At 35.0% G+C, this 18,033-nt stretch overlaps 1 protein-coding gene across 5 annotated transcripts in view; it reads left to right on the forward strand.

Moving 5' to 3' along the window:
- The window catches only part of ATP8A1 (ATPase phospholipid transporting 8A1), a 103,588-nt gene that overhangs the window by 16,427 nt on the left and 69,128 nt on the right, over positions 1-18,033 (forward strand). For 2 of the 5 annotated variants that reach the window (XM_082050339.1, XM_082050341.1), the window contains exons 5-12: positions 1,639-1,684; positions 4,025-4,065; positions 4,951-5,024; positions 9,379-9,448; positions 10,081-10,208; positions 14,663-14,774; positions 15,630-15,795; positions 17,550-17,677. In XM_082050339.1, coding sequence (XP_081906465.1) covers positions 1,639-1,684; positions 4,025-4,065; positions 4,951-5,024; positions 9,379-9,448; positions 10,081-10,208; positions 14,663-14,774; positions 15,630-15,795; positions 17,550-17,677 — 765 coding nt within the window. Of the gene's footprint in view, positions 1-1,638; positions 1,685-4,024; positions 4,066-4,950; positions 5,025-7,664; positions 7,739-9,378; positions 9,449-10,080; positions 10,209-14,662; positions 14,775-15,629; positions 15,796-17,549; positions 17,678-18,033 lie in introns of those variants that run through there. The other 3 variants (XM_082050340.1, XM_082050342.1, XM_082050343.1) reach the window with 3 other exon arrangements.

Consider the following 18,033-nt stretch of genomic DNA (forward strand, 5'->3'; position numbering starts at 1 on the left):
TTTCTCTTTACATAAATAAAATCCCTTTTTAAAAAGCCATAAAATCAATTCATGTTCTTTCAGATATTTTTAACCATTCTGCTGTTAGTGCTTACAGACTTAGGACCATATGCCAGTGTCTAGGCAAATATAAAACTGAGGCTGCTGCTACTGTACAAAGTGTCCTTTTTAAAATTTTCTCATCCACTCTCCTTTATGTCACTTGTTTCTACCATTTGCTCTTTGCAACTTGTACAGTTTGGTGTGGGGGGCAAGACAGCGAAGAATTTTGGAGTTTTTTGAATATATCAGCTAAACCAGTAAGGTTCTCATTACCAAAAAATACAGAGATACCTAAAGGCAATTCAAATACTATTTTTCTTTCTTTTAAGTTTACATTGTCTCAGCCTGTAATTAATTCCTGCTGTAGCTGGGTGAAACTGAATGAGGTGAAGAAGCTGATTTGGAGAATTTAGGTGCTGGTGTAAAGGCTCTGTGTGTGTGTGTAGCTGATGGTAACTTCATGAATTTCTCACTTGCACAGCTGAGTTTCACAGACTGTAGTCCAAGTAAAACAATTTGCTTTGTTTTTTTTAGTCAAACGTATGAAATTTAATGTTACCTACTGGTTATTGTGCAGGAATATTCGACTGACTCTGACAGCTGTATTTTTATTCTTGGGAAAGCTGACCACTTGCTGCATAGTATTCAGTGTGTTTTCTTTTAACCTTTAATTTTCATTATGTCTTAATTTCTTTACATGCTGAGATATCTCAGATCTCCAGAAATGGTTATCTTCATCTAATATTAAAGCAAGATTAATTGGTGTTTGGGTGGGAACATTATCTATCAGTATCAAAAAATGTATTTATCACAATAATACTTTTAGCTCAAGAACCAAATGCTGCCTTTTCTGGAGTGAAATCCCAAGGAGCACAAGATGTTAGCAGAAGACATTATTCATGAACAGCATGTGTTTTCCATATAGGCTTTAGAAGTGCAAGCAAAATTTGTGACGTGCAGTGCTAGATTATCAGCTGTTTCCAGTTATTTTCATCCATCACAGCTCAGAAAGCAACTGGCATTAAACTGTTACTTTTCAAGCTGGAGAGACTCTCCCTGTGGGCAAATAAACACCCGCTTTGGTCAAGTTATGTCTTCCCATTGATCAAAGGTTATTTATCTATAAAATCAGCTATCTTTTTGGAAGGAGACTGCTGATAATCTATGAAAATCTAGCAAAAAATAACAGCTTAGTCTCTGCAGAGTGATAAGGTGGCCTTTAAGAGCAGCTAGCTCAGAGTCATACCAGCATTTTATTAGAACTAAATCCATGATCTTTGGTAGAATCATCTCTGAATTCCGGGAAAGGGCAAAGCACCCCTTCCTTACATACGGAACATTTTAGATGGTGATTGCCCATAGGACATTTTAGTAGAACACTATTGGCCTGGAACTGGGTGTGACTTTCCTGTGATCGTAACTATGCAAGTAATCTGTAGTCCTGTTTAAAATGCTGTTTTTTTGTTTTCTTGTTTGTTTTAAATTGGTTTATTGAATTGATGAGTGCGAGGGGGTGATGCATGTGTTTTTTATCTTAAGTGTGAAACCCTTATCATGTCAACAGAAGTCTTTAACCACTGTGCATTTTTAATTTAGAAAAGGCATAAAGCTGATAATGCGGTGAACAAGAAACAAACTCAAGGTAGGAAATTTTTTTAAGCCTATGAATTGTAGTTGGGGGTTGTTTTTTGAATTTTTTGCAAATGGTAGTAATGTAATCTGAACTGCTGACGGGTAATTGGGGGGGAAATTGCTGATGCAGATTACTTCAAAATTTGGCCTCTAAACAGTTGAAATAACAATTTGCAGTCACATTAGCCCCACAAAATGGATAATGTTCTAGATTAAGTTTATGAAACTCCTAAGAAACACTTACTCATTTAACACAGGTGATGTTGTAGATCATAATCACCACTATAAAAGATCATAATCACCACTATATTTAGTGGGCCTAGATTGTGATGAAAAATCTAATACCTCATTACTATAAAAAGCCTTTGGTAGAGGATTTTGATTTATTAGGCTGTATTTGGGGTGATTTTTTCTACCTCAGGTTGCATCCATATACAGCAGGCCACTGTCAGACATTCTGACACAATGAGATGTGCATTTCAGCAGTGTGGTGAAGTAGACTTCTGTAGGGCAGATGGAGCACGCTTTTGGAAGTTAGTTAGAGACAACTGAAAAATTGAAGATACAAATGTGAAAGCCAGGCTGCAGAGAACTTTTCAGCGCAAGTTCTCTAACCATTATATAAAAGGTACTTAACAAACCACTTCTTTTCTTTGTCCTCATAAGAAAATGGATTTAATTAGATTTCAGTGTACGTTAATTGTGCTTAAAAGCTTATCGGATCAAGCTAGGGTTAGAGTACTCTTGAGATTTCAGATGTGTGACTCATCCATTTGTGAGCTGATTTTAACCAGCTAAACTAGCAAGTAACAAATCCAGAAAGCTGGCAGTTTCCTTCCATGTAGTGGGTTAAACTGTCTCATCGAAGGCGCCAGTGAACACCAGAGACAGCATGCATTGAGCCGTCAGGGCTCATGCCTTTGTGTGTGGTGGAGGCAGATTGAGACCTTCCCTTTGCAGTGGCAATGCTGGGTTAGCTCAGCTTGGATGCACATGGAGCAGCCTTGGGATGTATTTCAGCAGTGCAGGTGCATCTGCAGCCAGCACTTCTTAAGAAGCCCCTGGCCACCTCTGGCAACTTATTTAAATTTCAGACCTGCAGACTGCACTGGCAGTTATTCTGCTCCAGCTATTTGTGGAACTTAGTCAGCTGGATTGCTGCAAGGTATATTTTTAATCCTCATCAGTTCTCTCATCTGGTTGATACCACAGCCCCACAAACAGTATTGCTGACACAATGGGATGGAAGTAGGTGGTTTGTGGCAAAATTTTCAAATGTCTTAGCAATTCTCATTCTGGGTCTGTAGAGGGAAATGGTTTGTCAAAATAAATTTTGTGTAATGATCGACTGACTGGTGAGACAGTCATTAAAATATCTTGCTTACTGTCTGAAAGGAAGACTGCTCCATTTACCATTACCCTGAGCATATCAGCACTCATAAATATGGGGGAAGGAAGGCTAAGAGAATTTATTTCTTCCTAAAGAATTATTAAGCAGGTTAGATAATGACTCATAGAAATCATTGAGATGCAAGAAGAGAGGGGTCAGTGTGGACAGAACCTCAAGGAAGACCTGGATGTAAAGGCCATATGTATTCCCAGATTTTGATCCACTTTTTTGAAATCACCACATGCTTGCATAACACTTGGATCCTGATCAGGTACTTAGATAAGCATCCTGACAGTTTGAAATCTGGGAGACAAAATGAAAGAGAACAGTCTCTCGGAGCTATCTGAGTATTGTGACACAGCAATATGGGGTTTTTTTGTTTTGTTTTGGTTTGGTTTTTTTTGTTTTTCTTTTTTTTCTTTTTTTTCTTTTTTTTTTTTTTTGTTGCGCATCAGTCTTCAATAGCTTTGTAACCGGTGCTAACACACACCAAAAAAGTCACCTTTATTCTCTGAAACACAGTCTTGGCAATTAACTGGCAAACAAGGCATGGGTTTTGTATAATAGTAACAATAGTTAAAACTAGACTAATGGAGCTTGCCTGCAATATTAATTGCTACTGGCAGGGAAAATCTATACTAAATCTTATGCTAAATGGCCTGGGTTGATTTGGGGGATTTCCGATATGTTTATTGTTTATGCAATCTATATTAGATTTAGTTGATTCTCAAACCTTGTAGAATGTTCTGGTTGACCTTGTAATAAGATTCTATGATACAAAAACGGTTACACGGAATATGTGCTATATTACTGAAATGTTTTACCTGAATTTATAGAAGCAAAGCATGCTGTAAAATATTGTGTAAATTAACTGTGTGTGATAAGAAATCTAACACATACCTGTATATGGCAGTTAGATTGTACAACTGGAAAATTCTCTTTCTGCTTTTCTCTTTTCAGTATTACGCAATGGTGCGTGGGAGATTGTCCACTGGGAAAAGGTGTGTGTTTATGTTGGTGACTTTTAGACTGTAGTCTAGATGTAATGTTTGCTTTATTTCTCCTATAACTGGTATGATGGCAAGTGTATAATCTTTTGTGGTTTATTTTTTGTTTGTTAATACTTGTCTCTTAAAATGTACTTTGAAGTCAAGTCCGTTTTGATGTCATGAGTCAGGCAAAACTGCTGTTAAATGGTGGGCTTTAAATTCAGTAAAAAATAACTTTAATAGTATGATTGACTTGGAAGTATTCACACATGGCAAATTATACAGTTCCTTAGTATTATTTGCTGTGACAAGGCAGAAACTTCTTTTTGGAAAGGAGTTACTTTGTGCATTTGCTGAACTTCTTTGGCTTAAACTGTGAGAACTTAAAGACTCTTATGCAGTAGTTAGGAAGCGACTGTTAAAGGTAACTTCCAAGGACTAAATGTTCTGTTGTCTATCTAGTCCCTGAGTTTTAATTGTTTCCATACCTTAAAGCTTGAACAAAATTTGACCCTCAGTAGTTTGCAGCCAAAGTTCATATGAAATTGGCTTATACCTTTAGAGAAGCAAGGATAACGGACACAGCATGATGCAACAGATCTGTCATCTTAGGGGAGATTAATTTCTTTAACTCAACTTCAGTCTTCCAATAAAATATTTGCAATGACTAAAAAAGTAAAGAACTGCATAAAGAAGGTCAGGATTTGGCCTGTTAAATAGTAGATTTCCAAAGAATTCCAGTGACTTTTGAGTATCTAATACCTATAGGCTTCTCTAAGTGTGCAAGTTTCTAACAGTCTTTCTAGCAAGTTCAGCAGGTAAATATTTATTGTGCTTAAAACAAAGGGATAACATATTTTGTTTGAGACCATTAACCAATTCCCAGTTTTCTTTCAGGTAGATGTTGGAGATATAGTTATTATAAAAGGCAAAGAGTATATACCTGCTGACACTGTACTGCTCTCATCAAGGTAGAGATGCCCACTGATGCTTATAGTGTAGAGGCTGGTTTCTCTACCCTGCATTTATTTATTTATTGATTGATTGATTTGTGATTGCTCCAAGGAAATAAGGAATAAACAAAAACGCTGCTGTTTTGAAGCATAGTCTTTTGTTCATTTGGGCATTTATAATTTCAGGCAGTGTTTCTTTAAACTGTGACAATTACAGTTCTAAAATTACACTGGCATTCAATTCACTCCTAGGAAAAACTTAGTATGTTATTTTGCTGTGGAATATAATACAAAAAAGGCTGATTCTCTGTCTAAAATTTGGACCTCAACTGCCATATTTAACCAGGTTGGCTTTTTGATAAGTACCTAACAGGCTGCATCCTGTAAATAAATTAAAATGGATGTGATACAGGGAACAGAACTGATTTTTAATGGATATAGTTGCCAGTTTGATAGTTGAATTGGGGAAAAAGTGAGCATGAGATGTGAACCATCAAATTAGCACAGTCTTTATGAGCTTAACATTGACTTTATTCTCTAATACATATTATGAATAGTTTCAGCACTGAAAGCAAGACTTGATTTATAGCATGTAATGCTGTGACTCTTATTACATGGACAATCAGAGGTTGTTTATCATCATTTCCTTGGACAGTTTTATTTAAGAAATCCACATCTTATGTGGAAGATGCATATTTTTCAACATCTATTTTATCAGGTCAATAAACAACATATTCTAAGACAACATTTTTTTTTTTAATGAAGATTATTTAAATATAATCAGTTGTCTTTTGGTTTGTTATTGTATGTTTACAGTGCCATTTCCATTTTTTTATGGCACTAGGAGAAGCATTATTGTAATGTGTATGATTGTGGATTAGGTATAAACCCTCTATGATTCCACTGAACTTAATTAATCCACTCATACATACAATTAATAAAGTTAGGATCTTACATGTTTCTGTGACAGACTGTGATGTAGACTAGTACATTGTTGATTCCATCTTCCATTATATTGCAGAATTAAGTGTAGCTCTTCCTAAGACAGTTCTATTAAATTATTATAAAGTAGTTGCCAGATAATGCTATAAATTTTTCCCACCATCTGTCTTCAATACTAATGTTTGTCGTAACTTCGGATGTTTTTGTATTGGGTGTCCTCTATAAACCTTGCACTTCAAGAAGCATTTATAAATTTGATTGGTGCTTTTTCTCCAAGTTATTCGTAGGCAATACACCATGCAGCAAAAACACTTGTTCTGTTGGCCTGATAATAACTTCTGTCACACTAACCCTAGTGCTTTGCAAGTGAAACAGATTGCATCCTCTCAGAGCAGCTTCTTTATAATCTTCCTGAGTAAACTCCTAAGTTTGAGTCTTTGCCTAGATGTCTTCAGCTTTGCCCTTTTGGATTTGGGCAACACTCATGTCGTAGTGTTTTCCAGTTGTAATTTACACACAGAAAAATACCAACTTCTACAAAGCCTTCTTTCCAAGCCTTGTCCCCCCCCACCGAAGGAATCCTACATCCCATGTTGGTAAATTGAAATAATATTCAGCTGCTATGGGACTTGTCAGGACTTCGTTTAACCTCCCTTGACTGCCCTTGTCAGAACACATTATCCTAACTATGACCATTACCTCGAATTTTCCTGTCAGGTTTTCTTGTATGATCCGGTTTGCGAATCACGATTGCTTTTTGGGCCCAGTTCAGGCATTTCTTTCAGCTAAAAATTCCTCCTTAGTCATATTCCTATGGCTCTGTTGCAGCCCTCCTGCCAGGAGAGAGCCCTGTGCTGCTGCCTTACGTCTCGTTCTGCCTGCGTGCCAGCCTGGGCTCTCCATCTCCACACAGCCACGCATTCTCCAGGCAGGCAGTCTCATCAGTTCTGCTCTCCAGGTGCTTGGTGATGCCCAGTTACGTTTTAGGTTTCGATAGAAATGCAAGCTTGTGGACCTGATTTTAATTAAAAGTAATAACATTCGAGGATTTTTTTGGTTTTGGTTCTGGGTGTACTGGGTTTCTGTTTTGTTTCAGTTTTTACCAGCAATAGCAGATTCTGGAAAACAAGAGGATCTTATTATTTTAGGAAACTATAATCTCTTACAGTGAAAGGACACAAACCTCTGAGACTTAATTCCATTTGGTTCTTTCCAAGTTCAGTGTAAACTGAAATTTACAAAGCTGGAACAAAACACAAACTCATTTTCAGCAGGTCTACATCGAAAGGTTATTGTCACCTGACTTTTCAGAAAAGTTGGTAGAAAATCTTTTGTTGTAGCTTTTATTTTTTTAATTAATGTATGGACTGGCTAAAAACTATGTCAGTTGGAAAAGAAACACAACAGCTTTTTTTGTTACTCTACAATATCAATGTATTCTGCAGCTTAAAATTAGTACCTTACAGTAAAACAGTCCACTCAAGTAAAAATGAAAATTTTCTAGCTCTTTTCTTCCTGACCTGATTAAACTAGATTTTGAAAAATTTGTCATCAGACATTTTAATTAACATGTATTGTTTGTATAATAATTTAAAACTCTGTCTTTTTGTCTTTGTCCATTTGTTTGTTTTGGTTTGGTTTTGATTTGTTTGTTTTTTTTTTTTCCCCTTGTCACTTATTTTTCTGTTCTAATCATTTTCAAACTGGGATGTGTAGGTGGCAGTAGGGGAAGTAGTGAAAGTGACCAATGGGGAGCATCTCCCAGCTGATCTCATCAGTCTGTCCTCAAGGTTAGAATAAACTAGTTGCACAGGATACGTGTATGTGGGTCCTCGTACACCAAATATGAAGAACACTGCTGTGTTGGCAGTCTTTGCTTTGCTGTTCACCTTTCTTTACAAAACCGACACATCTATAAAATTAGAAGGGGTTCAGCTGATTAAAATACAGATCATTAAAGTGTAAATACACGATAACACTCCAAGAAATGAAAATTTGTTTTTACGCTATCCCCATGAAATTTTATCAAAACAACTTGTCATTAAATAAACATAGAGTGAAAAACCAGGATAAATATATGTTTGATTCCTTAGAGTAAATTAAGAGGAATATACATGTTTATAACATCCTATGTTTTCAGCAAATATAGTTTAACGTTGGTAGGACTGGTAGAGGACCCTCTGCACAAATTTGGTTGTTGCACAATCTCTGCTGCATGCGGTGGCAAAAGCAGCGCTGTTCTTGTGTATTGTGACAAATTGCATGTTCCTTAGACATGTTAGATTTATGCTCTTGTCTGCGTTGTTCCCACACATTTTTTTACCTTAACTAATCAATGGGCCTGCCTTGATCTAACTGCAACTTATTTACTTTGGAGGTCACTGCTATCTGCTACAGTAACTACAGTTAAGCATGTGTGTCACTTGAAATGTCTTTGCTGCCTTAGTTTGTTTTAAAAGTGCTTCACAAATATATTGGGTTTTATTATGAACTAATAGAAATGCTAGAATTATAATAAAGTTTTATACAGGTGATTCTATCCAAACAATCAGAGTAGAAGTTATTCAAATTTTTAGAAAAGTTTGCCAACAAGAAAATGCTAGCCTGAAAGGATTTTATGATCATGATCTATCACATTCAAATGCTTTTGCTTTACAAAAATTTGTTAGAATAACCTACATTATTCTGCAAGCATTTTAAAATTAAGTTGCTTACCAGTAGCCACTGTTGCATAAATAAAGAAAAAAATTTAAAAACACTAGATGCTTGAGTTTCATGCTGGAAAGAAGGAAAATATTAGAAGCTTTGAAGTGGTGTAGAGAGTAAACTGTTTTTTTTCTAAGTTGTAAGGAGATTACTATGACTCATTTGATCCTTTACAGGATCAAAACATCCTTGTATCGTAGATATAAGTAGTAGGTGTTATGTCCTTGTGTCCAGAAAACAGGAGCTTACTGGAGTAATTCAGAAATCCTGACCTGTTCTTGTTTACTCTCTATTGGAAAAAAAGTCATTTCATCCTTCTTTATCTGTTTTCCTAGTTAACAGTTCTATAATGGTTATCCATAATTTAGGCTTTTTTAATAAAAGAACCCTTTACAAGAAAACTTTCATGTTGAAACTACCGCTGCCTACAGTAGCAGGCACTATGAATGCACTGCGTTGGTGGCTGTATCTTAGTCTCTTGAATACATAGGATACTTTTGCTGTATACAGTATTTTTGACAGGAACAACAACAGGTTTTGGCAAACTTTTCTGAAAGTGTAAAGTGCTGTTGGTTTTTACAGATTTAACTGTAAATTATTCTAGTTCTGAACATCTGATCAGGAAAAGAAAAACATGATTGCATAAGTATATGTTAAAAGATTACAGAAAGTTTGTGCCTTTTGACATTATTATTTAAAATTAAGGATTTTTTTTTCTTAATAGTGAACCGCAAGCTATGTGCTACATCGAAACATCTAACTTAGATGGTGAGACAAACTTAAAAATTCGACAGGTAGGAATTTAATTTTTTGAGAATATTTCTAATATTATTTTCATCTAATATTGCTTATAAAAACATATTTCATGACATTAATAGCCATTTTAAAATACTAAAATTTTAGTTGTTTGAATAAAAGCTGCAGTTATTGCCATCATAAAAGTATTGTTCAATTAATCAAGTGGAAGGAATGAATGATTACTCCTAAGCCATCCCTTGTGCTTTATTTTAGGGTATTCCTTTGGGAAAATAGGTAGAAATGTTAGTCGTCTGGGTATTGGTCTTGTGTTCAGAGGACACATGAGGGAGAAGCCCTTCAAAGAGAAGCTGATAGTGCCTGTATTGTCCTTGAGGGACAGGTAGGGAATAGCAGGTTTTGACTGAGTTTTCCATGTCCCCGTATGCAGGGACATTCTTGCTGAGCTATATGGTTGGTTATGACCCTGTCTTTATCATGATGTTTTAAGATACCAGGGTGAATTTTTCACTGTAGCGTCCAGCAGTATGACAGCAAAGCGTAGCAGTCCAGTTTTGCTCCCGTATAGGTATACTGGTTTTCTCGTGTTGCACTATCAGATTTATAATACATAGATTTATATATTGGAAAGTGATTTTTAATGTCATGACAAACTAATTTTTTTTTACAGGGATTGCCACTAACATCAGACATAAAGGACATAGAAAGCTTGATGAGACTTTCAGGCAGAATTGAATGTGAGAGCCCAAACCGACATCTCTATGACTTTGTTGGAAACATCAGACTGGATGGGCATGGGTATGTAAATCTGAGGAAGATCATCTCAAGAGATTCAATCAACAGATAGCTATGTCTTTTTAAAGTATTCAAATTAAAATATGAATAGTAATGTCTTAATTCTGTGAAGACTAGAGAGGTAAATTCTTTTCTGATGTATTCCTTATTAGACATCATTATTTTCAAAAACTCTAGGGGTAAAACCTTACTTTTAATGGCTACAACTTGGGTTTTTATACTGGCTGACCTTCAGAAAACAATAGTTTATTAATAATAGAAGGGAGTGCTAATCAAATTCTTATAGTTTTGCAATATGTACCTAGTAACTCACTTCTTAAGTGTCTCATTCCTTGCCTGTTAAGTGTATATAATAGAAGCTGAATAGTAGTTTCTTGTCTGTTTTTTTTTTATTGTTGTTTTCTTTTGTTTGTCTGAATCTGGATTGAAACTGAGTCCATTGCTATATACCTCAACTTATTCTAATTTGGTAGCCAAAAGACCTTAGCTTACTGAAAGCATGTTTGTCTAAAAATAGACTGCCTCACTGCAATTACAACATACACGCTTGTAAAACTGCTAAAAAAATTGTTAAAATACTTAAGTGCTTATCAAATATTGATATTTGGAGTCTTCTGTGGGTTCACAGCAAATGTGATGCATTAGGAGTATAAAATTCATTACTAAATCCAGGATTGTTAAGTCCTTGATTCCCAAGGATTTACAGGATTTCTTTTTTATTTGGTAGGCATTTATTTTTCCATATACAATATTAATGTTTGTGGTTTTAGACTGATATATATAGTACTAATTATTAAATACATTTTTTATATTCCATTTTTATTTACTGATTTCTTACAGATGCATTCCGGGAGTTTTCAGTCGCAAGAGTGTGGATCTATTATAATTCCACTGTACTTGTCGTTAAGAAGAGAAAAACATTTACCTGTAATTCTTCTCTGAAGGTAATAGTTATAATAGATCCACACACTCATCCTTCTTCCCTGGCTAGAGGGAAAAACATACTTTTATTTTTAAACTAATTATTTAATTTTAAAATTTGATTTTAAAAAAGAAACATCGAATGTACTGATGGCTATTATGCCTCAAGAATGTGTAGGAGCACGCCATCTCCTGGTCAAGGAATTTGTCATTTGAGAAATTCAGTTTTGGAATGTTTTGAATATAGTTTCTGCACAGTAGGATAGTTTCAAAAGTGTGGCTCTAATATAATATTTACCTTCAGTGAAAAAGAATTGCAGGTAAGTAACTCTTTTTGGATCCTGACCCTAATTTCAACATGAATAATCAGGGATCCGTTCTTTTTCTGCCTGTATTAGCGGCAGCACAAGTTCATCTAATTGGTATTTATTTATCCAGATCTTTAAGGCCTTCTGACCAGATTCTGTAGATCCAGCAGCTGTGATTGCGACTTTATCCACTACTATCTTAACATTTTTGCAACAGCAATAGAAGATATTGAGCATGTATCTTCCCCTTGTTTCCCTTTAGATAACTTATTGGAGTGCCAGACTCCTACAGTCCATAAATGTTGTATCTAGTTGACCTTTTCAGACTTTTCTTTTACAATTCATGGGAGACCAAACTCAAAAAAATAAAGGTTCCATTTTCCTTCTTTTGGATACTCTGTATTCAAGGAGGTATAACTCCACTAGAGTTATTTTGCCTTTTGGCTAAAACTGTGTGCTAAAATAGGCTGCAAAAGTTTTCATGGTATCCTCAGATTTTGAGTGTATTAATGGTCTTTGTTATGCTCACAAATATACAGAAGCATGTCTCTTGGTTTAAGGCAATGAAGACAATTAGCTAGGGAAAGAAGAAAAGTTCTTTAACCTGGATAAATTTGAAATTATTATTAGGCAATGGCTCAGAGGAAAAGGGTGAGCAAGCTAAAAACAAGGGCAGACATTGGTTATCCAGATGTAAAGTAAATGTTTTCCTGAAGATATTCTTTACATAAATTGCTTGATAAGAAAAAGATTTTGATATGTAAGCTTTCAAATGTGTCTTATTAGCTCTTAATTTATCTTTGACAGTCCTGGCAGAAAAGTATGCTGAAAAGGTACTTCCCCATTGAGAACATCCCTTACTGAATAAAACCCAAATATGTTGCTGAGAAGTCATTAGTTATGTAGCATACAAGAAGACTCAGATGGGTTGGAGCAGTTTTGAGAAGGCTGAGGCCAGGAAAATAGACTTGAGATCTCTGACAAGTCATTGCACCATCGCATCGTTGAAGAGTGGGATAATATCACAATGCTGAGGATCAGTAGCATGACAGCTGGCAGATCTGGGCTTTCTATGCCCCTGGTTGCTTTGCTCTCTGTTTTCTTCTCCTTGGTCTGTGTACCAGTTCTGCTGGACACAACTCCCACAGGCTGCAATCCCAATTCTCTTCTGATTGTCTTCCCAATAACAGATCCTTGAGGATAAATTCCTGTTCCAAGTTGGAGAAGGGTATCCATTTGAGAGCCAGTGTCCTGATGGCAAAAAGAATCAATGGATTCTGCAATAGAAAGGACTTTACTGCATATTCTTCGCAGCTTTTAAGAGGGGAAAATAGAGGATGATCAGGTAGTGGCAGGAAGAGTCTTAGAACTCACCTGACTTTTCAAGGAGTATGAGAATTAAAAGTGAAAGGTTTTGACTTCTGCTTTCCTAGAGTATCTTGTAGACAGAAAGTCATCTGATATTCCAGAGAAGGACCGTAGTTGAAAAGCTTTCCAGTTTATCTGTGGGGAACTTAAAAATAACGTTTCTCTGGTTAGGTCTTTCATCTTCTGTGACATTCTTTTTAGAGTTAATAGACTAAAAATATATCTAATTAGTTTTGGAATGACATCTAATCCATTTCTTAACTGGAATATCTACATGTTGTGCTGGCGGATGGGCCAAAAGTCTTAGAATGATTCTGATCAAAGAATGCAAATAAGTGCAGAAGCAATCTCTGGCAACACTAATCCCTTTTAATGATTCTTGGGTAATTCAAACCCCAGTTCCTTTCATACTTCAAAGGACATTTATTCTCTTAATTTTGCCATGATATGAACACATCTCAACTACAAGAGCAGCACAGTTCAGATTTAGAAAGCAAGTAAATCTCAGTATGTTTCCTATTTCTGTTAACTTTTCTGATATCTTCTTTTCATGAAGCACCTGCACCTGGAAATTATTTTCCATGGAAATACAATTCAACATTTCAGTTGCTGAAGCATACTTAGTTGATGGGGAAAATGATTCTTTAAACAGTGAGTGGACCCCCTAAAAAGTGAACTAAGTTATAATGGGATGACATTTGTTATTTGTTTGGTCTTTATGGAAAAGCACTCAAATATTTTTCCAGATCAAATGTGGTTTTTTCTACTTTTTGCAAATTAACATTGCCACTGTTAATTTTAGGGGAGCAAGATTATGTCGTTTCCTCTTTACTCGCAGTCTTTGAGTCTTATTATAAAAGCTTATATATGAGAGAAGGGGACATGATGATCCAGAAGAAATTATTACCTAAACTTACTTGCTGAGTTTGACTTCATGTTCTTTGTGCTACCAAAAATGTTACCCAATATCATGGCTGCCTCAGATTCTTTATAGCTTATCTACCAGAGGTATAGATGCTGTCATTAAGCAATTTATTTGTGATCTTCATAATGTGTTCATTTCAAACAACAGTAGAGAATATTTTTAGGTAAGACTGCCAAACACTAGAGCACTATTAACAAGTCTGAACTGCTAGCTGGTACTTATAAAAGTACAAAAATAGTGTATTGTTTATCCCAGGAAAAGAGTAATAATTATCTCAAACTTTTCATATTTTACAAAAATAAATGAGCTATAGTGTATGTATAAAGTTAGCTGTCTGAATTTAAGACAGTTAAATGTTTCCAACATCTTATGAGGTTTTGTTGCTCATATACTCAGTGGGGTTCTAGAAAAATAACACAAGTAAATATATCTGGTTTTGTAATTTAGAGAAGGTGCAGAAAATATTGTGAATTTTAAACAGCTAATTTAAGTTATTTATTTCACTGGAAGTGGATTAAGTTGAGAGTTCAGAAAATCATTTCATTTGAAAATTGCTTTGTAAAAATCAAATTTATAAGCATGGTTGAGTTTCAGCATACACGTAGGAAAAAGCTTTGTAATCATAAATTAAAGGAAAATTGGCCTTTGTTAGTTTCAGTTGTTTGCTAAGTAGCACTGTATCTTTAGTGTCCATAGTCACAATTAAGTGGTAAGTAATATTTTTGCAAACTTAAATTTTTGGACTTGCTTTGAACTGTCAAGTTTTCGCTGTCAAGATTCCCAAAAAGTTAACTCTGAAAAATAGGTGCCTAGCGAATTTACAATAATAATCCAAATTATAATAAATTAGCTAATAGGTTTTAACAGCTGGTGGTTATGTTTATTCATTGACATTGATTGTTTTAATGCTGAAGTATAAAACTCCTTTCTTCTAGTACTGTTCCATTGGGATCTGATCAGATTCTTCTACGAGGAGCTCAGTTGAGAAATACACAGTGGGTTCATGGGATTGTTGTCTATACAGGACATGACACAAAACTTATGCAGGTTTGTCACTCAGGTTTTCTCTCAATTACCCATTTTGTTACCTTATTATGCCATTACACACCACAGAAAATCCTGTCAGAAAACATAGCTACATTCAATATAATAGTTAAAATGTCAATAACAGAGTATCTTTCTTATGAAGTAAAATCAACAAAAATAAAGCAATTTCTTGTTATTATTAGTCACTTAGCCACAGAGTAGTTCTACTAGCAAGCATATTCACTGATACTATTTTTAACTTGTGTTTTAAAAACTATTCTTTTAGCAAGTTGGATCATTATAGTTTGCCTGTTCATCTTTTTTATTTTTGACTGCTCCTAAAACTGTCCTCTTGTGGAGCTTTCCTTCAAGTACGAAGGTAAGCATTCTTGTCAGAAAATGAAGTGGAACTTTATTTGCAAAATGAGGACTATGAAATTATGTTTCCTAGTGCTGTTTGAAATAAAAAATTGAGGTGTATTTGTTAAGAAAAAAGAATGTTCTCAGATTGGTCATGCATGTCTTTCCTTTTTTGCTTTTCTGATATGTAAATTAGTTATTTGAAAAAGTTTGATTGTATTATAGCAGTTGTCCTCTACAGCACTAGAAGGGTGTGCGCACATGTATTTTTAATGTTTACTGTTAGCTGTTGCTGTTATGAGTGTTCTGTGTGATGATTTAAACTGCTTATGACACAAATCTAAAGCTCTAATTCGTGGATTTATAGGCTGCTTACTTTTCTTTTGAGTAAAATAGTTATGCCATTTTGATGATGATGCTTATGAGAGAAAAGGATGCAGCAACATGTAATTTGAAAAGCAAGAACTGTACCTCTTCTAATATTTAATAACCACCATTGTTTTTTGTCTTTTGCAGAATTCAACAAGTCCACCTCTTAAAATGTCTAATGTGGAACGAATTACGAATATTCAGATTTTGATTCTGTTCTGCATCCTTATTGCCATGTCTTTGATCTGCTCTATTGGTTCAGCTATATGGAATCGAAGGCATACTGAAAGAGACTGGTATCTTGACCTAAATTGTAAGAAGTAAAATATTAATATTTTAGTGTTTTGTTGTATTCATATTTGTAAAGGGGGATGATTACCGCCATTTACATAGTGTGTTTTTATCAGGATTTTTTTAAATGGTTGTTGACTAAAGCCATTAGGCTAGGCGTATCACAGCAAGTATGAAATTTGCCTTACTGTGCCATCTGATCTCTTGATAAATTCAGGACAAGCTTTGTTTTTTGCTTCTCCTACTTTCAGCCTCTACATCTCTGCAGCTCAGCAAGGTGTGTATCAGCATTCCACTGGCATAACCAGTCAGCTTCTAGACATCAGACCAAAGCCATTTTCAGCTGTTACTGATGGATTATATTTAAAGCTGCAGTGACTTTCCTGAATTTTTAAACTCCCTCATCCCAGGAAATTATGCTGTGGCTTTATTATTCTTACTCTACGGGGATCTAACGAATTATTGCCTGCCAACATCTGACCTTAGCAGGCTGCTCCTAAAGAAAATAAAACAGGCACAAAAGACTTCATTAACATGTTATACTGGGCAAATGTACTCACAGGGGATGCAAGGCAATATGATTTTATTTCTGAAAAAAATAAATATGAAATAGTGGCTATTGATATTTTCTGTATTCTTCAAGTTATTACCCTTGTCAGTTTATTTTCTGATATATTCCCCATGATTAAATAAAATTGTGCTGAGTTTTGTAAGGTATGCCCTTTAAGGCTACATTCAGATCATAGTTGTTCCAGGCACTTTTAATATGTAAGAAACAATTCCCTTTTCACTTTAGTTATTTAATTTGTGTATGGTAGTGAAACAGGTTCCTAGCAGTGCCCCATCTTTCTGAATGCTGTTAATATTTAGTTAGAGCAATCACACCTGAATATTGTTTTATTTACAGATAGCAATAGGTATCAAACTTAGTCATTATTGAGAATATCAACATCATGGTGAATGTTGGCTCTCTGGTCTTCTAGACTGGTACTTAATTTGATGCCGGAACTGGTGTTAATGAAAGCGTTAAAAACCTGTTCTCTTGGATGTTGGAGTAACAATCAGATCCATATTCCATAGGCAGTGGAAACCCATCTGAGGCTGTTTTTCTTCAAAATCTTTGGATACAGACAGGCAGGCTGCATCTTTTACTGTTCTAGTGTGCTGGAAGCAGACTATGATTTCCCAGTTTCATCCTCTGGGTTGTTACTAGTTATCTAAATCTTGAACAGGGAAAAATATTATAAAGCTGCTTGTTATATATGCTAATATTCACATTTCCAATTCTTTCAGAAATCTCATTAAATTCTCTAATTTCATCTCTTCAAGTGGCTGAACATACCTTTTTTATAGTATTTTGTTGAGAGGGTGGGTAATAGGAAGGTGTGAGAGTAAATAGAGAAAAAAAAATCATTCCACTGCACATTCCTCGTTTAAAAATATGAAACTCTAAAATTCAGAGTTTAGAATTTGGTTGATACATATATAGATGTTCCAAGATTATGATCTCTAAAAGATAGCAAAAGAGGGAATGGCTGGTAAGTTTTGCTTTTCAGAAACTGGAGAAGATGTCAAAGGTCTCCACTTTATAACAGAGATTCTTAACTCTTATGAAGGTTATATTTATAAGCAAGTGATATTGTAATTCACTCTCAAGTTTCTTCTTGGCCATAGAACATGTTAAAAAACAGCAGCTAATGCAATCTTCTGAACACACTGTATATACATTTAAGAATGATCTTAAATGTTTTTTTAATTTGCTTTGTTTTTTGGCAGATGGTGGAGCAAGCAACTTTGGATTGAATTTCTTGACTTTCATAATTCTCTTCAATAATCTTATTCCAATCAGTTTGTTGGTTACGCTTGAAGTTGTTAAATTTATCCAGGCATATTTCATAAATTGGGTAAATACTATTTTTACAATACGCATTGATTTCTACAATCAAGTAGTTTACAAGCAAGTGAAATAATTGATTGCTTGCCTATGTGTACCTTTTTTTCAGACTTTTTCTTAATGTAAATACTTAAATATGCTGTTTAGTTGCTATTACTGGAATCTCAGAAGGTAATAATGAATGGAGTTTATTTAGTGTTTTTACATCTGCACAAATTGCTTTTTGGATCATGTTTTCATGTGCTTTGTACTTTCTCATTATTAATGTTCAGGTATTGGTTTCAACCAGAATGATCAGAAGAAAGTGTTTGCAGTCCAGTGGAGTTTTGTCCAGTTTAATTTGTTTTTTCTAAGCATAGCCTGCGT

This window comes from Streptopelia decaocto (genome assembly GCF_964273445.1).
Source record: "Streptopelia decaocto genome assembly, chromosome: 4".
NCBI lineage: Eukaryota > Metazoa > Chordata > Aves > Columbiformes > Columbidae > Streptopelia > Streptopelia decaocto.